The sequence below is a fragment of the Paroedura picta genome, chromosome 5, assembly GCF_049243985.1.
Source record: "Paroedura picta isolate Pp20150507F chromosome 5, Ppicta_v3.0, whole genome shotgun sequence".
Classification (NCBI taxonomy): Eukaryota; Metazoa; Chordata; class Lepidosauria; order Squamata; family Gekkonidae; genus Paroedura; species Paroedura picta.
Window position 1 is genome coordinate 105,082,430 of NC_135373.1, and position 27,586 is coordinate 105,110,015.

At 41.6% G+C, this 27,586-nt stretch overlaps 2 protein-coding genes and 1 long non-coding RNA gene across 6 annotated transcripts in view; 2 read left to right on the forward strand and 1 right to left on the reverse strand.

Moving 5' to 3' along the window:
* The window catches only part of PRDM4 (PR/SET domain 4), a 22,509-nt gene extending 13,690 nt beyond the window's left edge, over positions 1 to 8,819 (forward strand). For all 4 annotated transcript variants that reach the window (XM_077339681.1, XM_077339679.1, XM_077339678.1 and 1 more), the window contains exons 8-11: positions 2,957 to 3,084; positions 3,793 to 4,107; positions 4,766 to 4,934; positions 7,219 to 8,819. In XM_077339681.1, the coding sequence (XP_077195796.1) occupies positions 2,957 to 3,084; positions 3,793 to 4,107; positions 4,766 to 4,934; positions 7,219 to 7,528 (922 nt within the window). In that variant the 3' untranslated portion in view covers positions 7,529 to 8,819. The remainder of the gene's footprint in view (positions 1 to 2,956; positions 3,085 to 3,792; positions 4,108 to 4,765; positions 4,935 to 7,218) is intronic.
* Positions 8,742 to 23,556, reverse strand: PWP1 (PWP1 homolog, endonuclein). Its single transcript, XM_077339682.1, has 15 exons — positions 23,321 to 23,556; positions 23,082 to 23,140; positions 21,715 to 21,884; positions 20,855 to 20,940; positions 19,752 to 19,848; positions 17,427 to 17,537; positions 16,064 to 16,194; positions 15,134 to 15,207; positions 12,744 to 12,840; positions 11,352 to 11,413; positions 10,827 to 10,938; positions 10,567 to 10,657; positions 10,082 to 10,203; positions 9,470 to 9,575; positions 8,742 to 8,922 (listed from the first exon to the last, which is right to left on the reverse strand). Exons 1-15 carry the CDS (start codon positions 23,384 to 23,386, stop codon positions 8,840 to 8,842), a joined length of 1,467 nt encoding a protein of 488 aa, XP_077195797.1. The 5' UTR covers positions 23,387 to 23,556; the 3' UTR covers positions 8,742 to 8,839.
* A 20-nt stretch (positions 23,557 to 23,576) lies between these two features.
* On the forward strand, positions 23,577 to 27,042 carry LOC143838420 (uncharacterized). Its single transcript, XR_013231386.1, has 3 exons — positions 23,577 to 24,201; positions 24,356 to 24,567; positions 25,785 to 27,042. It is a non-coding gene; the product is annotated as an uncharacterized LOC143838420 (long non-coding RNA).
* Positions 27,043 to 27,586: the final 544 nt, after the last annotated feature.

The window sequence follows — 27,586 nt, forward strand, 5'->3', positions numbered from 1 at the left end:
TTTAACATGAAACAGTACATCTGATTTCTTTAACTTCTCTGAAGTCTAAAATTTTGAACCTGGGTATGCATCAAGGAATCCTGCCATTCTGATGTTAGCTTAATACTCTAACCATGCTTACTCCCATGGGATTGCACTGATTACTAGACAATAGTGCAGTTCTGGTTTTATCCTTAAGAGCCCCCAGTGCTTTCAATCTCAAAAGTATCATTTTGGGGGGCTGCTTGAAGACCTATACAGTATTTACAGCCTCTTCACTGCCCCTACTTTGGAATTCTTTCTTAAGGGAGGACACCTGACCTATTTTACTGATGATAATTTTTGGGAATCATTTAAGCCTTTGCTGGCAGGGGCCCATGGGAATTGTAGTCCATGAACATCTGGAGGACCACAGGTTGACTCCCCCTGATTGAAGGTATCTTGTGTTTAAAGATAGGCTTTATTTATGAGCCTCTGCTTGGTTATTTTATGAGTGTAATTTTAAAGAAAAAAACAGTTTTTGTACCTTGTACTATGCCACGACAACCCTTGTAAATTAGAGAATGATGTGTTCATTTAAAAATATATACGTAAGTTGCCTCTGCTGCACATATTTTGTCAAGCAAGAAGTTGGGTTTGGCTGTCCTATCTCTCAGCAAAAGCTTTTTGAGGGGCTAACAAAATCAATTTTTTTTAAGCTGTGGGGGTTTTCATGGAAAGGCTAGAGGAAATAGTGTGTGTGGGGGGGGGGGGAGTGCTATTCTTTCCACAAGTGCTGAAGCTGTTGGAAGTTACTGCCAGGCACTGTTGTCCCCTGTATATCCAGCAGGAGGACCTGTTCCCCCAGCAGCACCCCCAGACTGCCACAGGCTGCTTTTAATCCGACAATCCAAGTCCAGTTCCTTCGGGCAGCAGTGGCACCTCTGTCTTGCTGAGATTGAGCTTCAGTTCATAGCACTTATAAGCTGCCCCACAGGTACCTGATGATACCAAGGTGGGAGTAAAAATGTTTTAATAAGGGAAATAAATCAATAATAACTACACTCATCCATTCCTGAAAGGCCAAGACAGAAAGAAGGCAGCTGCTTGCTTTTGCATAGGATTTGCCTCCACTCCTACCTCATCCATCCATTTCTAAATAGGCAGCCCCTTTCAGACTTGGAAACAACACTTTTTATAGCTCTCCTCAAATCTTGCCAGGGTAGTAGAAGACACTACATTAAATAGATCATTAATCATTGCTGCTTCCTTAATAGACAGCTACTGATGGACAGTTGCTTACAGTGACTCCCAATGCAGCTGTTCTGCCGGGCAAAGGAGGCCTTGGATACCAGCAAGGCACTGTTTAATTTTAATTTGTTCACTTTCTAGGCAAGACAATCCATCTTGAACGTTACAGAATCCTCCAAGATCCTGTGACATTCAAGATGGATTTTATTGCCTAGAGAGCAAACACATTAAAATAATATTCAGGCAACAAAGAAGTCTCTGCCTAAAGTGGTGGCTGTCTTATATATCAATTTTAGGTACCGCAAGGTCTTTGTAATGTGCAAGAAACACTGTGTCTTGTACATTATGTTGTTTAGACAGGCCATTGTGTCTTGCATTAATCTGTTATAATCTTCTGAGGGGGACAGACTGGACTTCTGTAGCCATTTTCAGGGGTCTCTTGGGAGTCCAGTTCTAGACCTCTGCCCAATTACTCCCTTCCCCATTGAGAGAGGGGTTGGGTTGTGACCAAACTGCAGCTTGCTGTCTGATCCGAGTGGCTCTTAGGCACACTCATAGTAAATTTCATGGCCTGGTTGTGAAATTGTTGCTGTTTGCTAATAGGCCTCTGGTGGCTACCAATTAGTCTCCCTGACTAAAGCAAAGTCACCCAACTACCAGCTCTTCTGTAACCAAGGAAGTGCCAACAACTTGCAAATTCAGACATGAGCAAAGAAGCTGGGTGGCCAGAAATTGAGCTGTAGCAACAGCATGATTCAAGAGAGCAACTATGGCCACACTGACACCCAAAGACCCCCTGTTGGACTTAAGGATCCTGAGCATTGGAGATGGAACAGAGAACTCCAATTCACGGGGAAACAGTGTGGAGAGGAAGGGGATACAGGAACAGGGCCTGGATGGACTCTTCTTGAAATTGGATTTAGGTTACAAAAGGAATCTGAGTGCAAAACTCACTCCAGCAATCCTTGGCTCTCAGAAAGTCAGGCTCAAGGAAGGGAACTGCAGAGGCCTGGTCCTGTTTTCATCCAGATCTTTCTTCTAAGACAGTGGTCCCCAACCTGCGGGCCGTGGCCCGGCGCCGGGCCGCAAAGGCCATGGCGCCGGGCCGCGGCTCCCTCTCCCCGCCCCCCCCACCCCCGCAGTAAAAAACTTCCCAGGCCGCAAGCTTGCGGCCCGGGAAGCTACTTACTGCGGGAGGGCGGGAAGAAGGAATCAGGGCCGGGCCGCGCCGGCGCGGCCCGATCCACGGGCGCGGCCCGCGGGTGTGGCCCGATCCGCGGGCGCGGCCGGGCGCGGCTTGCGGGTGCGGCCGGCGGGCGCGGCCGGGCGCGGCTTGCGGGTGCGGCCGGGCGCGGCCCGATCCGCGGGCGCGGCCCGAAGCGTGGGCGTGGCCCGCGCGGGCGCGGTCCCTGCGGGCGCGGCCCAATGCCCTGCCGGTCCCCAGCCTAAAAAAGGTTGGGGACCACTGTTCTAAGAAACTTGTTGCCTCCTAGTGGGTGGAGATGAAATTACCAGTTTCTGGACCAAGCAAGTAGTGGCTTATTTGAGATTTTCCTTTTGTCAGCAGTTCCCTCCTTGTTGCATCCAAAGGAGGCAGGATGTACTTTTCACTAGAAAAGCAACACCTGTGTCTCTTGATGTTTCAGTTCATTTGCAGTGGGACTACTGTATCCTTAGATTGATGCAGATATAATAATTTAAAAGATTATATAAAATCTTAATAGAACTGATTTTCTGCATGGAATAGGAACCGGGAAGAACAGAATCTGGTGGCTTACCCTCATGATGGAAAAATTTACTTCTGCACCTCACGTGATATCCCTCCAGACCATGAGCTCCTTTTTTACTACAGTCGAGATTATGCCCAACAGATCGGTAAGCAGTTGGCCAGAACTTGAATCTTATCCTCTAGGTTTATTCAGTACCAGTTTGTTGTCCTTGGAGATATTCTTATTCAGTGTTTCCACATTGTATATGTGCTGGTGAAGTGAGCACATGCCACATATTGCTTTTTTAAAATTGCTAAGCACTGTACTGCATCCTGGGAAATTCAGCTGTGATCTCAAGACCAAATCTGAGCCTAGTCAACAGAAGGAAACAGATAATTCCTGGCCTGCACCATTGTTGCATATAAAGTTTCATACTCAATAATTACCCCTTTCAGGGACATCAATATGTGGCTTGTTAAAGGAACAGGTGAGGTTTAATATTGTTTTGATACCTCTTGGGTTTTGACCTGTTACTGAACAATAGTCTTAAGAACTAAAGACCAAAACACCTCATGGTCTGTGAATCCTGTGACTTAGATGGCATGAAAAGTGACCTAATATATTCTTACACTCATAAGGCTGTGTTCTTTGCTTGTCTGTATATATACATATAAATTGAATGATGGAAAGGTACTCCTTAGCAAGTGGAACAATTAGGTTATAAGACTGTCACTGCTTGAATGCTGTAATGGGACTTTTATTGGGGTTTTATTGTACGAGCTGCTTGTCGGGAGTGGCAGGGAATAAAACAAGAAATAAATTTAAAAAATTAAAATAATGATTCTAATATGGTAGTTTGCTTTTGTCTTGAAAGGTGTCCCCGAGCACCCTGATGTACACACTTGCCACTGTGGAAAAGAATGCACTTCCTACACAGAGTTCAAGGCCCACCTGACCAGTCATATCCACAGCCACCTGGCCAGTCAGGGACCTGCCAGCAGCCAGGGACCAGGCCACAGCAAGGAAAGGAAGTGGAAATGTTCCATGTGTCCTCAAGCTTTCATCTCTCCTTCTAAGCTCCATGTACACTTCATGGGGCACATGGGCATGAAGCCGCACAAGTGTGATTTCTGCAGCAAGGCATTTAGCGACCCCAGTAATCTACGAACTCACCTTAAAATACATACAGGTAAGTGACCTTGAAGTTACCAAAGGGTCATGTGAGCTAGAGGGCAAATCTGATAGGGGCTAGTGAATTTGTTGATTCCTAAACAGGGAGACCAAACAGTGACTGTTCTTTGGATTATTATGTACTACAGTTGCATGATCCAGCTACATGATTGAGCCTTATGATCAATTAGCATTTTTTTAAGCAGCCCACCTTCCCTTTGTTCCCAGGTGCTTTATATTTTATCTTTCGAGCGGCTCCCACAAAGCTTCTCAACAGAGTAGCTGAGATCTATTCAGCCCATGGACATGAATGTACCCAGTCCTCTGTACTAGGGAAGCGAATGCTGATTTCTAAATGAAATGCTCCAGAGCCATATCATTCATGCAGAACAGAAAGAAAACAATAGGGAAGAGCTGTGCATTCATTACTGTTACTATTACTTGAAGATCCTGCATAGCATAGTGCCACAACATTCTTCCCAGCTGTAGTGAAGTTCACTCCCTTTCCCACAGATCTTTCTAGCTGTTTTCATAAAGGCTGAGGTTCTTCTTAGGCATGAAGTGGCACAGGACCGTTCTAGAGATAGCAGGCTACAAAAGGCATCATGGTACACATTTACAAGAAGGTGACCTAAAGTAAAAACATGTCTTAAAATAACTTGTGTGTTCAATTCTAGGTCAGAAAAACTATCGCTGTGCTCTTTGTGAAAAGTCATTTACTCAAAAAGCCCACTTGGAGTCACACATGGTTATTCACACTGGGGAGAAAAATCTGAAGTGTGATTACTGTGATAAACTGTTCATGCGACGGCAGGATCTGAAGCAGCATGTGCTCACCCATACACAGTAAGTGGGTAATTTACTAGACATTCCAGATGGAATGCTATCGACATTTTGCAAGCTATAGGGAAGTGCTTATTCCAAAGGGCACGATGGTCTTAAACGGAAACCAAACATTACATACGAATGCCGAGAATACCAGAAACAGTACATAGGATGTGAATGTAAACCCTCTTTTGTTCATGTTTCCTTGTGGGCTAGTTATTATCAGGGATTCAGGATGGTTTTATATTTATCATGTAATAGTAGCAGATTAGTTAAGATGGAAGCCCTTTTAAACTTCTGGAATAAAGAGTAATGTCTTTCTGACCAAGAAGCTCAAAGAGCCCAGCTTCTCCTAACCAATTCCATTCATGGATGATGGGACATGTTCCCAAATCTTGCTTATCCAGGACTTGATATTTAGGCTGTCTGCCCTTTTCCAGTTTGGTGCAAACAATATTTCTGCTGCAGTCTAAAGATCATGCATCTGTTTGACTCTCTGTCATCTGGCGAGAGTCCTAATAATAGACGACTTGGGTTATTCAGCAATGCATTCCATCTGTCTGACAATGTAATTCTTTTTGAAAACTACAGAAGGATTACATGTGCAGTTTTAGAAGAGCAAGATGGGCAAAATGTTTTTGTTACAGTAGCATCTGCTGTTAATAGGAAAGAATTATAAAGTAACAAGTAGAGGACTGGGGGGGGGGGGGAATCTCATTTTCCCTTTCTTACTGTTTCCTCTTTCCCCGAAAGCTCCCCATAGCCCCTTTTCATACTTCTCTCCTTGCCACCATGCAATTTGATCGCTTTTCCTGGAAAAAACAATGCTCCATTTGCACAGCAATGGCTGCTGGAGTAGACCCAGTTGCACAGTGGAGAATATGCAAGACTTGCAAGGGGTGCCTCTTTTACCCTTGTATCCCCTTTTCCAAACTATGTCCTAACTCCTCTTACCTGACAGCCCCCGCCCCCCCCCCCCATCGTTTCACTCATTCCCACTTCTTTCTCTCCTTTTACCTGCCAACCCATCTTTTATCTGCCCCCGGGGACATTCAGCTGTAGTTCTTAGTTTGCCTTTCTCCACATTAGGGACCCAAAGCAGCTTAATTAGGTTCCTTACCTGCATTTTATTCTTAACCCTGTGACATAATCTAGGCCGAGAATGAGTAACTGGGCACAGGTCACCCAGTAAGTTCCATAAAGTAGATTCAAAACTAGGCCTGCCAGATCCTAGTTTGAAACTAAACGCTATACCATACTGGCTTGGGGGAGGGGGGGAGGTGGCTGCTGTTAAAGAGATGCAAGCAGCATACCAGTCATGGATGTTGCCTAGTGGTTGCTGCTAGGGCCTGGCCTGATAAGCCCTTGTTAATGGCCACCTCCCACCTTTTACAGACATAAATCAAGGCTTGAATGTCGGCAGTACTCTGTGGCTGCCTGGCAGTGCCCACTGAGAGCGTCCATTTTTCAAAGATACAGACTCTTCTATTTTTTCTTTATGCCTTCAGATTTTTTTCTGAAAACATAAGGAAATGTTCAGGTTTACAAAAAGATGGCTCTGATCTCTGGATTTAAGTATCCACAGATTTGGCTCTGCTGAGAAATATATATTGACATATCAGTGGCATATAACTCCTCCAATATTAAACCAGACACATTTTCCAAAAGGAACAACAATTTTGACAATACTGTCATCTTCATCTTCAGGTAGCTATCCTCACAATTTACAAGAGGTTCATCTTTTTATTAAGTCTAGCTTAATTTGTTGATGCAAATGTAAACAATTGTTCTTACATCAATCCCCTACACTGGAACTTAGCCATGTTCCTAAATACCAGCCCATACTACCCAATTTGAAGTATAGGTAAAGGTATCCCCTGTGCAAGCACCGAGTCATGTCTGACCCTTGGGGTGACACCCTCCAGCGTTTTCATGACAGACTCAATACGGGGTGGTTTGCCATTCCCTTCCCCAGTCATTACCATTTACCCCCCAGCAAGCTGGGTACTCATTTTACCGACCTCGGAAGGATGGAAGGCTGAGTCAACCTTGAGCCGGCTGCTGGGATCAAACTCCCAGCCTCATGGGCAGAGCTTTCAGACTGCATGTCTGCTGCCTTACCACTCTGCGCCACAAGAGGCTCTTGAATTTGAAGTATACAAGTGGGGTAATTTCACAATGCTAAATGGATATCTGAAGCTAGAGGTAGAATATCTAACAAGCTTGCTTACCATTCATTCTGCCTTTCAAGGTAGTTCAGTCTAGTCTCTTATATTCTAAAACGCTGCTTTTTCTTTTTCTGTAGAGAACGTCAGATCAAGTGTCCCCAGTGTGAAAAGCTGTTCTTGAGGACAAACCACCTGAAAAAACACTTGAACTCTCATGAAGGAAAGCGGGACTATGTCTGTGAAAAATGTTCCAAGGCTTATTTGACAAAATATCACCTAACTAGACACCTAAAAATCTGCAAAGGACCCACCTCTAGTCTCTCAGCCCAAGAGGAGGAAGATTCGGAGGAAGAGGAGGAATTGATGATAAACTCTGTGAGGAGTGAGAGCTGTAGGCTCAACAGCGGTGTGTTTGTGACAAATGATACACTCCCTTGCCACAAGTAAGACATGGAGGCCATCTCAAACTAAACTGGGGACTGTTACCTCACCCTAAAATCATGTTTATATTAAATGAACACTTCTGTAATGAATATTTTGATGACGGAACAGCACTCCTTCTTCTTAACGGAAATGAAATATGCACTTTTCAAGGGGACTTTTCATCCAATGAGCTCAGAGTAATTCTGCCTACCATTATCTTTTAAACTTGGGCGATGTGTAATGCATGACTTTTAAAATGAAATGGGCAGGTACCAGTCTGCCCTAATCAGACAACTGATTGGAATAATGAATTTGTCAGTTTGTGTTTTCTAAAGTCCTATAATCAAAACAGCCCAATGGTCCTGTTGTACCAACTGTTTTGAGGTCTGTGGAACTCTGCTAAAATCAATGTTCATGCTCCATAAGTTAGTTGTATTCCTACTTATTTCCAGAGTACTAGAATGGGCTGGTTTAGGATGGAGTATTCTCAGAAAACATATTGTATCGAAGACTTGCCCTTAAAAGTGATATATGGTGTCTATACCTTGTTCAGTAACTGATCAGTGAAGAGGAGGCAATATGCTGCTAATATATTTATAGAGCAAAGATCTCATTTGAGTAGCTCCTTAGGGGAAAATTAAACACTGTTCTTTGTTATATATCAAGTACAGATCACCTCCTTAAGATTGTCCAGGCTGATCAGAAAGCTAGTTACAGCCTCCCTAACTCTAGTGTGAGTCCTTAGCGACTTGCATTTAAAAGTGCCTACTGTTGAAAGAGTTAAACAAGCTGATACTTCTGGCTCTGAATGCTGGTGAAATACTGTCATAGTAGATAGCTGTAATGCTTCTGTATTCAGCTATGTTTACCCTGATGATTATGGGGCCTGCATCGAATCCATCAGCGTCCTTTCTGTAATAGGCTGAAGTTTGACAAAACAATGGAGCATTATACGATTGGTATATCAGCAGCTGTTATTCCCCTAGGACTGTCTCACTATAAGAGATCACATCCTGATGAATACTGAAGTCCCTCTGGAAATTACAACGCCTTAGCTTTTCACAACCTCTTTTGAAATTCTAAAAGGCAATTGCTGAAAGTTACCAGAACTGTGGGAAAATGCTAAAAATCCTTAAACATGGCTTCCAGTATATATGTTTAAGGAGGTCAAACTGCCCTTGTAGTTTTCCTGCTGCTCATCAGCTAAAATGTACAGCAACTTGTATCAAGACATGTGTCAGTGTATGTACAGTCTTTTATGGCTCTGCATACATTACACTTGGATTGTACACATAAAAATTTAAATTGCCTCATGGTTCCGTTTTAGTTTCTGGGTTATTGCTGCTGTGCAGAATTCTTTGCTTCTGTGCTTGGCTGGGCAACCACGAGCCTCTGTCTGCTTCCAAAAACATCATTCACTGTAATCCAAATAAATGTTCATAGTCAGAACAGTAGAGAAATCTTAACACTAAATTGCAGAGATGACCCTTAACAAGCCATTCTTCAGACTGATTCTTTTTTTTTTTAAAGAACTGAGCAGGAGCATAATTATTCTGGGGCCCAAAGAGTTATTGTTATGAGCACTTAACACACGTCTCCAACCCAGACTGTGTACTATCACCTTAACTTATGTTAATTTTCAAAGGAAGAGCTGAAGCTGGGAAAAGAATGGGAAAATCTTTCTCGGTGTCCAAAAGCTCACAAGATTGTTTAAATACTCCTGGTTCTAAGCAACATGCAACAATCTTATCCTTCAGTAGATGACAAAACTCCACATAGAATCTTTTCTGCTTTTTAAAGAGAAGCTCCATTTTACCCCGCCTCCAAAGGCTGTGCTGGGGATCATAGAACCTACATGGATAAAATCCATGCAGAATGAGGGTGTAGGAAGGAAGGGAAGCGAAAAAGTTGGCTAGATCCAACCCAAAACTACATTAGGAAAACAAATGAATGAGGATGTGTCACCTGCAGAAATGGTGCTTATGTCCCAAACACGTAGCCCTTGTCTCTCTCCTCCAAAGGCATAGACAAATGGTAAATCTGGACAACATGCTGCACAAAACAGGATACCCTAAGGAAAAGAAAGAAAAAGATCAGATCCCTTCTGCCAGGCTGCTTGCGATGGCCTCTTGTAGTAAGGTCATATCTAGGACTCTTATAAACATTAGGAATGAACAATGGCAAAAACAGTTCATGCTTTAATACAAGCATGGGCTGTATATGTATTTTCCTCTACACATTTTCCCCTCATAATGCTGTAAAGCTCCAACAGCTGATATTGCTTAAAATTGGTAAGTATGAATTCTCTTATTTTGATGGCAAAGTACAGTCTATCCAAAAATACATGGGTGTCAGTTTTGCACATAATATTAGCTTTTGGAGTGCTGAGATTTTTGTGTGGCTATGTACCTTTAAAATTTCAGTCTAAATGTCCACAGTTTTTGCTAGTGACTCAAAGGTTCACCTCAGCACCCACTTTTCATTCTATAAAGTCCCAAGAAAGCAAAATTACAAACTAAATTTTGGGGTGTTTTATGTTCTGTTGACCAGGCTTGTTTTTAAAGAGTCACAAAATACCATTTTCATGTCCCTGGAATGGACTAAATTCGGTTTGTCTCCTAATACGTCCCATATTTTCACGTATTTGTCAGAAGATGACGTCACAAGACAGCCTTTGATTTGGCTGCTCAACTGTAGTCCTGCAAAACATAAACAGAGGCCTAGTGAGTAACATGACTACTAGAGCGGTTTCCTGAGTGGCTTACACTGGGATTTCGGTACTGCAAAGACAGGCCAGCTTTAGAGTCTCCAAGACATGTTCACCACCACTTGTCACATCCCTACTAATAGGATCTTTAGCGATTTTGCCTCAACAGGCTAACATGACTACACTACTGATTAGGAACAGGACAAATTCTTCACAATGTAGAGGAGCAAAACAACATTTGCCTTGGGGGTCTGCATACCGGAGGGACCACAAACAAAAGGCTGCCATCCCCTAGTCTCGTGACAGACTGTACAGAAGATGATCCAGTTTTTGGATGAAAGGACATGAAGCTTACCAGATACTTCCTCATCATGAGCCTTCAGTGTGAAGATTGGCTTATCTGAACGGGCATCTATGGAGTACACAAATCCATCTTCTGTGCTGGCCTGTAAGAAACATTTCAAGGGTTAACGAGCAAGGTAGCCAATGCTTACACCACCCATTAATCTTTTTAAAAAACTAGAAATATTACTCCTGATTCATTAGTCAATATATGGAAGAGACAACCCAGGCGGGAGGGCACAAGATTAAGAGAACCAAAAGCCAAGAACTTACTAGGAAGTGATAAGGTGAGAAATGATTCCACGTCACTCTCGCAACCTCTCCACTAAACCGCCAGATTCTACGGCTGTCCTGCGGACTTCTGCAGTCGTATAAAATGGCTGATCTGAAAGAATCATTTTACTCCAGGTTAATACAGGCTTCTATAAATATGGCTAACTATAATTTATTTAGTCATTAAGTACAGAACATCTAGGTATTTATAAACAGTTCCATCTTTCTAGAAGAGCCCGCAAGTACCAGCAAGTAATTAGCAGCAGCTCACAGCTGCCCCAGAAGATGCAAAGGCAAGGAAATCAAAAGGACACAGAAACAGCACACTGAGGAATGGATCGTGAAATTACATTATTACTAGTGAGGACTAAGTCAAGGTTTAGACACCACAGTGTTAACCTTGTGACAGAGTACCTAGAATAAAGCAGGAAGGAATTATCTACCAGTTACAGGATTTCTGTATTCTTACAATCACACTGCAATTCGTTTACATGTGAAGTGATGGGGAAAAGAAAACTTCCTCACTTGTCATAGGAACCAGAAACCAGTGTCTGTGTTTCAAAGGGGTGAAACTGCAGCGTTTGGACCTATAAAAAAAATTGAATTGGAGTGTAAATATGTTTCAAATTAATTTCACAGTAACTATGATTTGTTACTACAATTCCCAATATGTGGAGCAGTTCCACCAATACAGCCTTCTGGAAACTCACTAGCCTCAAACAAAAATCAGCAAAACTGTCAACACGGAAGAATAAATATTGGATTAAAAAGCTGCTGATGTAGGACAAAGAAATTGGTATTCTTGTGCTTAGCTAAAAAAATGCTCATGAATTTAGATCTTTGCCCCAGCATTTATTTGCATTGTTCAAAAAAAATAAATATAGGGTCTCCCTGTTGAACTGCCTGGAAAACAGGTCAGCACTTGCATTTGTAAATCCTCAAAACTGGCTTTCACCAATTCCCACCAGTAGTTGCTTTATGGCAATTCAAAGTCAATGGATTTTACGTTCTCCAATCTGTCTGAGACCTGCTTGCAACAGGCAATCTCATCTCATTCAGTTTATAAAACCCAACTCAGCAAGGCTCTTTCCTGTTAATTTGATTAAAATTAAAATGGACTGCTTAGTGCTTAGAGAGATTAAGCTCAACATGTCCCCAAATTGCTTCAGTACAGAATGTTTCATATTTCCTTGTTAAACTCTGGCAATTGGGGGGGGGGGGACGACTGCCTTTTGAGAACCCATGCAAACACCTGGCTGGAGTATTTAGGGACTCAAAACAGCTTACATTGTTCTCCTTTCAGCCTAAACTACCTCACAGGGCTGTTGAGAGCCCTGACAAAGGTCAACTAGCAAACTTCCATGGCAGAGTGGGGATTTGAACCTATGTCTCCTAGATCCTAGTCCAATACTAACCTCTGCATCACAATGGTTCTGGGGGGGTAGAAATAGCAGTCTAAGCAATCAGCCGATTAGGCTGCACTGGACTGTAATCTTCAGTTCTCTTTGTCTGGCTACCTTGCAGGAGCAGATGCTGTTCTATAATCATCTGGCCATTATGCCTAAGGCCACAAACTTGCAGCTTTTTAAAAAAAGGATTCATCAGCAAGATGAATTCATCAGCTGCAAGACTAGAATATATACTGCAGTTAAAGTTTAAGTGCAAGTCAATGTCACCACCTGAATTTTGCTAATCAGACAGCTGGGGGTATGACGATAACCTAGAAATGAGTAAAGCTGCTATACAAATTCTCAGTTATGAGTGGCGTTTTTTTTTTTTTTTACAGTTTTATAGCAGACGTTCTAGCAGCAAGGGGCTGTATGCTGTCTGGCTGCTGCCACAATCTATGGGACGAACCTTAAGATACCACAAGAGTTTTGATTGTTTTTGCTACAACCCTCCAGTCCATCAGGATACCTTGTCTGTGTGAAAAGAGAGTTCGGCTGCTGGAGTGCCTGTAGACATGTCCCAAATAATTACAGAATGATCCGCTGAAGCACTCGCTAGCACAGATCTGAAAGAAACAAATGCATTGGTTCATCTGATGAAAATAAGAGGTCTTCAGGTTAACCCAACTGATTCACTTGTTACAAATAAATTCTGCCTGAGGCCTTGGGGGCTGGCATGGAGTTTAGATGACACAAATGAATGAGGCCTTAAAAGAAGAACAGCGAGTTTCTTAGCAGAAAGCCGCTTTGTGAAATATGTGTAACTGTTATGCACAGTGTAAAATGATCAGCCAGGGTTGCCGATGCTTCTTGTAAGCCAGAAGCTTTGTAATTACGACCACATACTCCTCTTTAGCGTTTCAATTAACCTGTACAAGGGGTAGCACCTTTCAAAAGGCAATCGCTACCCAGATAAACAGCAAAGGGGGAAAAATGAACTACCCATGAGACACCAATTCGAATTTATCACATTTGTGAATTTTATGCAATAGGCCACAAATGTAGCTCTGGCTGCAGACTTGTTTAACTGCCAGGAAGAAACTGATCTAGCTCACACCTCCTTCCTGAAGCTTCAATAAGAATAAATGCAGAGTTCTACATCTGAGCCACAAAAATAAGAAACATGCATACTGCACTGGATGGGAGACACACTTCTGGGTAGCAGTGTGTGTGAACAAGATCTTGGGGTACTTGTGGACTGTATGAGCAGGCAGTATGATGCAATGGTAAAGAAGGCAAATGCAGACTTGAGCTGTCTCAACAGAATCTTCACATCAAAATCACATCATAGTCCCAATATATATTGCAATGGTCAGACTGGAGGTCTCACTCCAACATGGGATTTGGACAAAATGGAGAGGGTACAGGGGAGAGCAATGCAGATGATCGGGCGACTGGGGACCAAGCACTGTGAGGAAAGGCTGAGAGACTTGGGAATGTTCAGCCTGGAGAAGTGGAGGTTGAGAGGGGACATGATAGCCCTCTTTAAGTATTTGAAAGGTTATCATTTTGAGGAGGACAGGGAGTGGTTCCTGTTGGCAGCAGAGGACAGGACCTGCAGTAATGGGTTTAAACTACATGTAGACCAGTGTTAGCTAAAAAGCAGGGAAAACTTTTTTCACAGAGGAGATCAGTAGTGGAGTCAGCTACCTAAAGAGGTGGTGAGCTGCCCCTCACTAGTCATCTTTAAGCAGGGGAAAATCAAGTTTTGGCAAAATATTAAAAATGAAAATGCGAAGACATTAAATGGTTGATTTATTTATCAATTATTCTCAAGCCTAAAGGAGATAATGTGTATTGAGGGTGGAATTCTAAGAGATGCAACTGAATTTGAGCAGCTGATTATAAAAAGAACATTTATAACTATGATGGCTATATAAGATTCTACTCCAGCTAGAAATGGAACAATGGGAATTACTATGGGAAAATATTAAATTTACAGTCAGCCAAATACAAAGAGAAAATTGATGTGAAATGTTTTTCAGATGGTATGTAACTTCAAAGGACATTAATAAAACACATAAGAACGACATAGAAAAATGCTGGAAAAGTCAAGACAGAGAACCTTCTTTCATATGTGGTAAACTTGTAAAAAAGTAAAAAGATAATGGAAAGTAATACATCAAAAACCACAGAATATATTAAAGTTTAAATTCCCAGTGGAAGCCAGGAGCATGCTAGTAGATGTTCTGCCTAACAAGTTACCAAAATTTTTAGAAGAGCTATTTAAATACATAGCGACAGTGGCTAGAACTATTTACACAGCAAACTGGAAACTAGACATCTGTCCACATTTAGAAGAATGGGAAAATTAAGTTGCTGAATATGCAGGTTATATAGGTTATTAAATAGAGCTATTACAAAATGTGAGGAAAGCTGACGTGTATATTATGCTAGCAGGAGAAACTTAAAGTGAGAATATATCCTATACAAATGTATGGTAATGAAACAGAATTAAAATCTGCTCTGAATGTAATATCCCAAATATAAATTAGCTGTAAAGTTTGAAACTTAAAATGATGAATACAGTTGTAACCCAACACAAATAAGAATTATTGTATTTTATAGATAATATCTTTAAAATTATAATGAAGGGGATGAAAGGGAAATTAGTCTGTGTCTTCACCAAATGTAATTAATATTATATAAAGAAATAAATGAAATAAATAACTTGATTTTCTCCTTTTCTGTACCCTTCAACTGTTTTTCTAAAATAAAGAAGTTTAAATTGATCAGTAAACTGACATGAACCCCCGTGAAAGGCAGAATGTCAATTTAGTGGATAACTATTCTATGTAGTGATGCTACTTTATCTGAAAGCAAATCACTGCCCCATTTACCATTCAAAAATTCTTTTACCGGAGTTGTTTATTCCATGAAAGGTCGAGAACTGCATCAGTATGCCCTACATGATTATCTTCTTTAGATAAACTCTGAAAACAAGAACATTTAAAAGTTATTTAAAGCTTCCATGGGTATTATAAAAACACGCTTGATTAGCTGCTTAAGTTGGATGTTCCTTTAAGAAACAGACTAGATGTTCGCCAAAATCCAAAAAGCCAAGAACACTGTCTATATAATGCCTTCATTAGGGCCAACCCAAAGATGGACCAACCTTTTTGACCCACTTTTTAACCTAATTCTGTAATCTAATTCTCTTTCGCCTGTAAGCAAATGCACTATACATGGGCATGAGGCCATCTTAACAGCATGACCTAAAAATTTGCTCAAAAGCTTACATATGCCCATGGGGTATAACAGGGATTATGACAGAAGTGCAGCCATACCTATTCCAAGGAATTCTGTCACTGGATGAGACTGCTACAGAAGGTTCTCTCTAGAGCAGGGTTAGTCAACCTGTGGTCCTCCAGATGTCCATGGACTACAATTCCCTTGAGCCCCTGCCAGCCCCCTCAAAAGGGCTGCTGCTTTCTCCCCTTTGAACCCAATTAGTATGCTGATGACCCCATGCCCAGTCTTTCACTAACAAGTGTGCTTCCAGTCTCTTTGTCAAAAAATAAAATAAAATTGAGGTGGTTGCAATGCATACGTTCCCAATGGACAAGACACTTTGTCTGCCCCCACCCCCCGCCCCACGATGCCTTCTAAAACTATCCAATCCATCTTCCCTATTAATACCAAGAAACAGACGAACCTCTGGTAGGGTCTGAAATCCCAGTTATCCTGAGGCTTGCATGTGATTTGCCACTTGAAACTAAAAAGGAGCAACTCCCTTTAGTCTTTACCCACGTAATCACCACTTTCAATTATTATAAAATGATTCATTACCTTCTTGCCTTTCTTTTTCTTCTTTTTCGCCTTCTTGCTTCCAAGGGAAAAGACTGGCTCTAAACAGTCTACAATGTCAAGGTCCCAGACTTCAATAACGGGGCTCATAGTACCCACAGCTATATAATTTCCTGCAGAGGAACGTGCCAAAGTAATAAGTGTTGGATTCAGAAGGGCGTTCAAGTTGTTAACGATCTGGCTTCTGTCCTTACTTCTCTGAGCAGATAATATATTCACATGCAATCATCTGCTGAACTCAGGGAGCACAAAATGCCTTTTGGCTTGGTTCAGACATAATACCCAAACCCAATTATTTAACTACGTTTAGTCTGTGAAACCCAAATCCTGACTTGCCTTAAGAAACAGCAGTTTCAGTGTTTTCTCTCTGCAACCTGGGAGAGTGTTATCAGAACAAGCCCAGGTCAGGGATGCCAGCCTCCACTGCAAGGCTGACTCCCCATATCCCTGCATCGGTAAGACAGTGAACCAGAAGCTCATAATCTCCAAGATCGAATACTGCTGTGAGGTCTAGGAGCATTAGCAGCACCAATCTGCCTCAATCTAGCTGTCTTTGGAAGTTGTCTATTCAGAGTGATCAAAGCTGTTTCCACCCCATGGCCAGGTTGGTAACCAGACTGGAATGAATACAACTGAAAACACTGAACTTAATTAAACACTTAGAATATTGTTACTAATTTAAATATTCTTGAAAATGTTGACTACAATAAACAGAATTATCATGATATAAGGTATATAATTTGGGTCAGGAACAAAGGTAGGCCCTAGTAAAGTGAGCTACAGTAATCTAAACTTATTTAACAATTGTTATATGAATTTTTGAAAGCCTCCTTAACTGAGCCTCTATAGAAAAGCGTAAATGTAAAAATGAAATAAATCTTACACAATATTTTTCATACATACAATTTGAATAAAACTGTCTTATTTCATTAATTCCAAAACTGGGGAAGATGTGTGTGTGTTTCCAGTGCTACCTGAAATCCCCCAGTGTAAAATTTACAAAGCCTTCAAATGTTTTCACATTACACATTTTAGATGCAAAAAACCATGCATTAAGAAGCATTTCACTAACTCGAAAAAGAGTGCTCACCCCAATTTCCTACAAGAAAAATTTAAAGTCCTATAAAAATTCTGAATTTTTACCATTCTCAGTGTCTAACAACAGTATTAATTTGAAACAACTCTACAATCCTTCGTTGTTCCTTCCCAGCTACTAGTGAGGAAAGAAAATAAACCTTCTTCAAAACAAAATCTCTTTTAACAAGTTGACAAACCAGTCAACGAACTAGTTATTCCCAAAATGCCAGTATGAGATTTACTGAATAACAATCAGAGATTAAGTCACCTGTAGAATCATCGGGGTTAGGATCAAAATTCAGCCACTCTGTACTTAAAGGATATGCTGATAAGATCAGATCATGGTGAACATAAAAGGAGTCTTCATCATGATTATAAACTGAAAGAATGAAGAAAGACATTCCTCAAATAAGTAACGTCAATCAGTCAACAAAGCAAATCCTTTCGGCAAATAGATGTTACAGTTGCCCTAATGCTAACAGTATTGTCAGGACTGCAGGACACAAAACGTGAAGAGCCTAAAGGCGCTTGGAGGTCCAGGTTTAGCAACTCAGAACATCTCATGCAGGTCAGCACAACTTGTGATTTACCAAGGGAATTGAAACCTGGCAGCCAAGTATTGCACAGAGGAAAGGTTTAATAACACCAGCCCCATTTTTTCAGTCCAGTTTTAGATAGGAAGAGAAAAAATGAAGAGTTTCCTCAGGCCTCAATATGTGGCTGAAGGGCTGTGCTAAAATTGCTTGAGGAAAAAAGTTACCTTCTTCTTCTTTAATAATCCCACAAACCATTGAAAATTCTTATCTCTGCCAAGCATTGAACAAACAAAAAGGGATCATCTGCATGCATGGGGAAGGGGGAAAACAAGTATGCAGAAGAACATAGTTTTTTCACTAACGTTCACTAAAGGGAAGCAAGCATCCCAAAATTCAGATAATAAAGAAGGGACTCAGGAAGCACAGGAGACAAATCTACCTAGTGGTCATTAAACTGAACAGAATCAGGCAGTTTGCAGGCTACTTCTTCAGGCCCAGAAAAGGAGTGGAGGCATCGTCTCTCACATGAAGATATTTGAGGAAGTGAGCAAAGGAGGAAGCTGACTCTGAAATCAGAATACAGTTCAGGAGTCAACCCTTTAAGCATCCCAGGAATAGCTTCTCCCTACATTAATTTCTCTTTCCTCAGGACTCTTTATGCTACAAAGGATACTGCTTTATGCTACAATGCTTTATGCTACAAAGGCCACTGAACACTTTTCGGAATCCCGGAAGACAAAAATTAAGGCCAAGGAATACACTTGAAAAATGCACCACACATCACATGGATACCAGAAAAAGGGGAGTAAAAAGCAAAAGCAAAACACACGTGTTCTACAAGAGGTTTCTGAAGGGGGGGGGGGGCAGACAACTTTTTTCCTGCTACTATGACTCTAGAAAATATTTGTTTATTATATTTATATATACCAGGAAGTACTCTGGCTCAGAGCAGTCCTGCAGCAGGATGGGGGTGAAGTACTTCAAAGCTCTCACTTCACCAAAGCAGGCTTCAGGGTTGTGAATCTGAAATCTGTGCTCCTTTGCATTGCATAGGACACTTGGGAAAAGGACCAGAATAGTGTCCTATTGACTTTCCCATTGCCAAGACTTGAAACCCCCACTATTTCTCCACTGTCAGCTCTACTCACGATCCTTTGCCAGTGCTACAATGTTCCTCTTCCAGGCTGGCTGAAGTCCTGGACAGGAACACTCCCATTTGGGGATGGGATACATCAGAATTTTGTTGGTGAAGGCCTTGATTATTGAAAATAGCAATCTTTTAAATTCCATACCCTCCCATTCCCCAATATTCTAATTCTAATCCATTCCTCCATTTAAAAATGTGAAGTATGCAATTTCTATTCTTCTCTCAATGGAGCTGCATTCCTTCATCGTTAATGCTGTCACGTCCTAGGTTGACCTGGGCAAAATCTATGGCCACGACTGTCTCTATGATGAGAAAAAAGCATAATACAAAAGAGTAGAATAGAGACAGTACCCTACAGAGCAGGGGTAGTCAACCTGCGGTCCTCCAGATGTCCATGGACTACAATTCCCATGAGCCCCTGCCAGCATTTGCTCATGGGAATTGTAGTCCATGGACATCTGGAGGACTGCAGGTTGACTACCCCTGCTACAGAGCTTTGATATTATTCTGGATATCAGAATATGTGCACCAAAGTCCAGTTTGCCTGAAACAAACTTTGTCATCAACAACCACATACGTGTGTAACTTGGAAAGTTCAATATAGCCTTGAGAAATAAAATTATATAGGAAGTTCAGAACACAACTTAAACTTACAGTGTGTAGAAAAACCGCTTCCCAAGCATTAAAATGCATCGGAGGTAGATTAGAATACAAGGGAAGGAGCAAAGCTGTTTCTATAGCATGGCTACACTATATAGCATGGCTTTCTTTAAAGCCAAAATGTTCAAACATGAAGGAGGATGGAATCTCAATTCAAAGTGAAACTAACAAAGATACTCAGTTTATAAAACTACATGGTCCCTTGCTGGATATTCTGATAATTTCCTTAAAGCAAGAAGGGTTTACTCACCATGAACTTCCAGGCTACAATGGTCCTTATCAACTCTGCCACAAACTATAAAATTGTCACTGGGCTTAATCGCAAAGTCTTCATGCTCATATTGCTCCTAATAAGGAAAACAAAATCAGCTGAGAGATGAAAGATTTCCAGAAATTTTGAAACTGTGCGGAAAATTCAAATACACGCAAAACCGACATATTCAATCTAAACTTAATAACACCAGCCCCATTTTCATTGCTGCCGTATTTGGGATTTTAAGGAAATTTACAACTATCAAGGCCTTCATTTTCTGAAAGCAAAATTGCAAGTGAGTATGAGTTTAAATCTATACCCAAAGCTACCTTAGCAGATGTATATTAGTGTTTGCCATTTGAGGTAGGAAAAAACCAGAAGAAATATATAAAAGTGTATTTGTAGTCTAGAATTGCAGGTTACAGTGGATGAGCGATAGGGTTATGAGGGGTAGTCAAACTGCGGCCCTCCAGATGTCCATGGACTACAATTCCCATGAGCGAATGCTGGCAGGGGGTCATGGGAATTGTAGTCCATGGACATCTGGAGGGCCGCAGTTTGACTACCCCTGGACTAGATGACCCAGGAGGTCCCTTCCAACTCTATGATTCTATGTTCTGTGAATTCATGTTGTCAGATGTATGACGTGGGCCCTCTGTTGACAAATTAGCATGAATCTATTTAAACTTCTTTTAAAGCTGTTCATTCCTGGGACAATCACTACATCCTCTGGCAGCAAATTCCACATTTTAATAACAAGTTGTGTAAAGCAATATTTCGTTTTATCCATCCTGAACCTACTGCCCATCAGTTTCACTGGATTAATTGCATGTAAACAATCAGCATGTCTGCAGTATCCAGAGTAATAATAACTGAATAGTGTAGATTTTATATAAAAAAATCTTAATATACATTCCAAATTAGTAAAACCTTGTATTTAAGAGCATGTCGGTCATTTTTAAAAAAATAAAGCTGCCTCCAAGTTTCCAGTTTTCCACTTTCCCAAACCAGCACAATCCTACAGGGATAGCTGTGCTAGTCTGCTGATGTTCATTTGAACATGATTGCCTTAAATAACAAAACAATGCTTTCCTACTCACCGTATCTTTTAGAGTAATGTAAGGATCATTTTCATTGCTGCCATATACTGCAAGACCAGCTAAAGCCTCTCCAAGACTCTCAGTACCTGCAGAAGAATGTTTATCATTTCACAAGACTGATCAGCCAAAACTGAGTGACTAAAATATTAGAGACCTCTATTTTCTTAGTAAAGCAAATTTATTCTTAGTCAAAACACACCAGTTAATAGACCGTCAACAGTTACATCTGAGCCATGAAAGAACTTCAGAAACAGAAGAAGTGCTGATTCAGTCATAGTTGGCAGAGAACAGTGTTTTAGTTCTTTAAAATCACCAGCAGCAAAAAGCAAAATTTCAAACCCACAAGAAGGCGGTTTTACAGGGTAGAGCACAGCAAGAACTAATTGCTATATATATGCCAGTTTAGGCTCAGGAGATAAAGGAAAGCCCAACTTTTAGAAGGAAATCTCTCTGTGTAAAAGTTGTCGGACCAAAGAAACTCATGAGGTTTGAGACAAAATCACATGCACATGCTGTCAATGCTGAATTATTTATTTTTACTTTGATGCTTCAGTAAAGAAAGTTCCTACCACCTGTAATTTTTTTTTTCTTCCTCTGAAGTTCAAGGATACAACAGAGATAGCTTTGAGGGAGGATGGAGTTATGGGCTGCTCTTATGGCCTCACCAATCACAACATTTAAAAGAAGAAGAGAGCCATAAATTACCCTGAATTCCTTGGAGAGTAGCGCAATAAATAAATAATTAATTAAGTCATCCATCCTAAAATCCAAAAGGGGAGGAGAAAAAAAGGGCAGACACCCACATGACAATTTGTAGGGCATCTGGTAGCAGACCGCCAGAAACAAAAATCTGGTGTTACCTGTGTCTTCTTCATCATATTTATCCAGATTATATTCTGCAAGTTCATCATCATCCAGCTTTTCAGCTTCTTCAGGATCCCCATCTTCAGGAGCAGATGCCTCCACAACATCCATGGCATCATCTGCAGCCTCTTCATGATGATCCTCATCACTAGCATCTGTTGCTTCTCTATGGAAGAAGTCAAAGTTTATAAGAGCCTGTGTGGTGTAGGGAGCCCAGACAACCTAGATGAAAATCCTTACACAAAAACTTAATTGGTGACTGTGGAGCAGTCACTCACTGAAGGGGGGAGATCATGAATCTGAGCTCCTTACAAGAAAGGCAGGGTAAAAGTCAAGCAAAACCAGAACAATTTCAATAATTTTAGATTCCTGCTGTCCCAACATTCTAATGGGGAAGCAAATCAGTGGAATATAGTCCCAAGCTTGCATGAAATTCTGCTGTAAGCTCATGGTTTCCCAGAGTAAATGGCACTAAGAAACAACAGAATCCCACTGAACAGATTATCACCACCCAAAATCACACAAGTAAGGCAGTAATCTCTATGTACCCAGCATGGGGAAATCCTTCATATGAGCCAAACTTCAATCAGTTATCAATGGTCTCCTTAGCTGCATTAACTAGTTCACCCAAATTAGTGCTCCTATTTTTGCTCTGTGGAATTGACAAACAAGACCATCTTATATAAAACAGCTTTCTAAGAAAATTATTACTAAATGTTGGTCTTGTATAGCTCATGCTTTCTCAAATGGGGTTTCTTGACAGGTCTAGAAGTTTGCCGAATGTGTGGGAATTAATTTGGTATATGATAAGGTGACCAGATTTCAACAGTATATGACCACACACGGTCCTGTTGACCCACCTACCCTCCCCAAATGGCCCATGATTGGCCTGTGGGGTGGGTTAGGAAGAGGAGGGGCCCCAGATGAGCTTGTACACAGGTATGCTACTCAACCACATTCTGCACTATCACACCAATTCTGGGGGTTTTCAAAGCCTGAATAATGTTTCAGGGGTTTCTCAACAGAAAAAAGTTGAGAAAGGATGCCATAGGGACAGCCCAGAAAGGATTTCCAGAATGGGTGGGACCTTTTTTTTTAATGTTGAACAATGTTTCTGGTCCATATAATCAAGGAACCCATAAACAGGTAACCATCAGCTAGCTGCATATTTCATTTTACAACACTCATTACAACACTGATTATAATTAACTCAATCCAATGTATGTATTTACGCCACTTATTACAAAACACAGTATACCCTTGACTCACTTTTAAGAAAAACATCAGTTTTACCCCCAATTATGTACGGCACACAGGACATTAGCTTCTCACACATGCATGCTGCACGGCAGCCAAGACTTACTCCAATCTTTCCTTGGCCTCAGAGATCAAACGCTTCAATTCCTCTCTGTCAAGCTGGACCTGCAAAGCAGACACACACAGTTATAATGCACCTGCCTTAACGGATAGTGTCCGCTTGCTGCGAGATCAGGAGCCATCAAGGAGCCATCCAGATATTATGGAGCAAGTGGAGATCGGGAGGGGTCACCCTCGGAGAAAGCGGCTCCTGACCCCCCCCCCCGGACGGAGGGTCAGCCTCACCTTGTCAGGCGTTTCCTTGGCAACACCCTTGGGCACCCAAGCCACGCAGGTGACGGGACAGCTCATGGCTCCGGCACGTGAAAAGAAGCTCCTCCGACCACCGCCGCTGGTTCACGTGCAAGTCTCTTCCGGAAACCCAAAGTCCTTCCTTCCACTCCGCCCTCAGCGCGCGTCTACCCGATGACGTCATTCCAGCTAGCCTATCCGGTTGGAAGACCATGGGCGAGTGAGGTCATCAACGGGTGCCGCACGAGCGAAGAGAAGGGCCGCAACGAGCGCATTCGCTTCCGGGCAGCTGCTGCTCCTGGAACGACGTTGGTGAGGGGCGAAGAGGAAGGCCGGCCGTTGATTGGGCGAGAGCTGCGCTTGCGTATTTTAGTTGAGACGTCTTGTATCGAATTCTATTTGAGGGGCTGTAGAGACGTGGCCTGCTTCAGGGAGGAGTTTAATGCCAGCGTGAGATCTGCTGTTTATTATTTATTTATTTGGATTTTTCCATCGCCACTCCTGAAAGCAGCCCGGCTCTTGGCGGTTTACAATAAAATAATAAAACAATGTAACCCCATAAAACAGAAACGACACCCCCCCTCCCCCATTTATACGCAGAATAAGTCTCAAAGGTGCCACTGGATTTAAATCTGTATTGTTCTGTTGCTTCAGACCCAACAGGAAGACCCACCTGAATCTCTTCCCCCAGCAACCTGAAACAACCATGAAATTCTGACACAAACTGCATAAGGAGAGTTGAGGGGTTTCTATGGAAGTGTAAAATTATCACTTTCTAGAAGATTCTTAGACAAAATCATGCAGTTGGAATAGGATTGCAAAACAGGAGGAAAAAACCCCAACAAACACCGGTTTAAGGCAACAAGAGAGTGAATGTAAGCAGACTGTTATGCTCTACTAAATGTCGTATCTTGACCCTGTTACACTATAGTTTTGCTCTAACTACAAGTGGTTCTAGATCAAATCAAAGCCTGAACTTTCCATAGAAGCTAAGATGACGAACCTGCCGGTATTGTGCTTTGGTCACAGCAGGAGATGGCAAGCCTCAATGGACAACGATACAAGAAAAAAGAAAGCTCCAGCCCAACATGAGATGGATTGACTCAGCTGAGGAAGCCAGGCCCTCCGTTTGCAAGACCTGAACAAGATCACCATGAGTCAGAAGTGACTTGATAGCACACACAGGCAAGAGTGCCTTCCTATAAAACAACAATGTATAAATTTGTAAACTCATTGCAAAGGTAAATGACAGAAATGCATGCTGGTTAACTTTGCTATAAAATTAGGACAAACAAAACTACATGTGAAGGGAGGGGGTATGTTTCCCTTGAGGTTCTAGCACAGCCAGGAAGGAACAGTCATGGAAGCTGCACAAGCGGGTGGCTTGAGGATTTCAGTAACCATTGTCTCCTCAAAGCCTTTTTGCTGCTGCATGGAAAGTGAAAAGAGCCAGAACTACCAGGCAGCAGATTGGTTTGACTAATTAGCATTTTCTGAAGCTCACAATGGAAGAGCAGGAATAGCTGCAGCAGTGAGTTTAATTTATTTTATTTCTTATTTATTTCCCTTGCAATGGCAAGGCAAGATTGTCTGAAAAATAGCCTGTCCACAGTTTCAACTCCCCCAGCCCCAGCAATCTAGAGCAGTAGGACAGTGTTGGGTAATGTTCTACGATGCACCTTCAGTGTGGAGTGATTCTGAAGTGCAACTTGAAATCAGTGAGTGTTCTAGAATAGTGATCCCCAACCTGTGGGCTGCGGACCACATGTGGTCCTTCGACTAATTGGAGGTGGGCCCCGAAGGATGCCTTCTTCCCCCCCTTTACTTCATCCCTCCCCCCAGCCCTTTACAACACACTTCATTGTTGTGGTGTGTCTGTATCTTATTTTGAAGGGATGGTTAAACATTACCATAACGATCTGAGAGCGCTAGGGCAGTGGTTGAGAGTAGAGGAGTAAACTACCTACCCCCCCCCCACTCAACGGGCCTCAGTAAAAGCTGTTGAGTGGTCCCCAGTGATAAAAAGGTTGGGGACCACTGTTCCAGAACATGCCCTGTGATCCCTCCCTTGCAGTTCAGGGCAGTATAATGAGAGACTTTTGTTTCTCAATGCCATTTAGGAAACCATGAACCAATAAGTTTAGTGGGAGAGGCAGGGTAGAAGTAGGGCTGCCAACTTTGGGTTGGGAAGTTCTTGGAGATTTTAGAGTGGAGTTTGGGAAGAGACCTCCCCAGAGTATAATGCTATACAGTCTATCCTCTAAAGCAGTGGCCCCCATGTGCGTTTGCGCCGGGGCTGCCGCGCGTGCTTGTCCAACTTTGGGAAGTCTCTAAAAGATAAATGACTACCTCTGCCAGTTGACCCTGAGAATTGTTACAGTTGTCATTATTTGCTTATATTGTGATGGTTGTTAATTACATGTGTGTGTACCTGATTGCATTTTATCATTTGTGTTAGGGTAACCTGTGACCTGGACAACAAGGGAGATCAGCCAAAAGACATGGAGTAAACCAAGAGGCAGCAGTGAGTGACTGATCTACTGTAAGGTGACCAGATTGTCCCACGTTTGGAGGGACACCTGGGGGTACCTGACAAATTGTACTTATGTTGAAATTAAATATATATATATATATATATATATATATATATATATATATATATATATATATATATATATATATATATTACAATACTATTTTTGCATTCTATGTGTTCTATGAAACTTTTTGTTGCTCCATATAGACCAAATTTTTAATCAAGAAACCCTCCGGTCAATGGTTTTACCAATGTTGAAATCTGGTCACCTTAATCTACTGGTAGATGCTAAGTACATACTTTGCTGGAGTTCATAGAATCACAGAGTTGGAAGGGACCTCCAGGGTCATCTAGTCCAACTGCCTGCACAATGCAGGCATTCACAACCTGTTATCTCAGGTAACTGGACTAGGAAGAGGTACAAGTCTAAAAACAAAAGGAGTTACTGTTGGTCCCCCAAGGATAATAAAGGGGGATTTGCCTTGTGAAATTGAAAATATGTTTGTGAATATGGAATTCTATGCCCCCCAACAGACTGTCACAAGTTTGTTATCCATAAAAACATATTTTAATGCCAACAACTAATTAAAGGTCATATTCCAATGTTGCTCACAACAGTAATATACAATTTGCACAAAACATGGCTGTCTGACAAATGTTTTGCAGGCTAACAATATATATATATATATGTATATTATAGATATATGTATATAGGTATCTTCCTTAAAGAATTTATGATGCCAGAAGTCATGCAAAGAATTTCAGAGCAGTAAACACAATAAGAACAATCACTTGTTAACAAGTTACCCAAACCATTCAAATACAGAAACATTAGGCTTATAAATATGTACATACACTGTTTTCTGTTGTTTTTGTGGTCCCTTCCAAGTTGCATTGAAGCATTGCTCACACCCCTCCCCACCCTACAGGTTTCTTATTAAAGACAAGTCCCAAAAATAGGATTTACTACCAGTACAAACCACCAACACAAACTTCAATCTGAGCTGTAAATCACTGTAAAGGAGGCACTTAACAATTGACTGGGAGTGTGGACAGATCAGGGACATCTCCAAAGCCTATATTAATTCTGATCCATAGTCCTTCGATATTTGAAGCAAGAGGCTGCCATGCCATATAGGATCTTCTTGACTGATATGGTCTACTCAGTTTCTCGCATCTTTCAGAGTAGTCATTTTTCTAGAGCTCGTTGCAAAATTACCAGGGGTTCTTCAGTGAGAAGAACAGGAATGGCAAGGGAAGCTTGTCTGAAAGATAGCTTGCCCAGAGTTTTAATTTCCTCCCCAGCAATCTAGAGTAACAGGAGAGTGTTGGGTAATGTTCTAGGGTGCACTCTTGATGTGGAGTGATTGTGAAGTGCAACTTGAAATCAGCAAGTAGCCTAGAACATGTCCCATAATCCTTTACAGCATCCAGGGTTCCATCCAGGCAGATGGTTAGGGGTTCCTCAGCAGATGTATCAACATGAAAATAATTTCCTAAAAAGTAGAAAATTTGAAAAACCACACCTTTAAAGTTACAACCTCAGGGACCTGGACCCTTCCCCCCCACCCACCCAAGAGGAGTAGTACACAGCACCATTAACCAGATTTACCCCAAACAAAGAGAGGATGACTGGAATGTATCCTCTGATTTCAAAATGAGCACATTCATACTTACAAATAAAGCCTTTGTTTTTAAAAGCCATCAAGGTGCTACATATTATT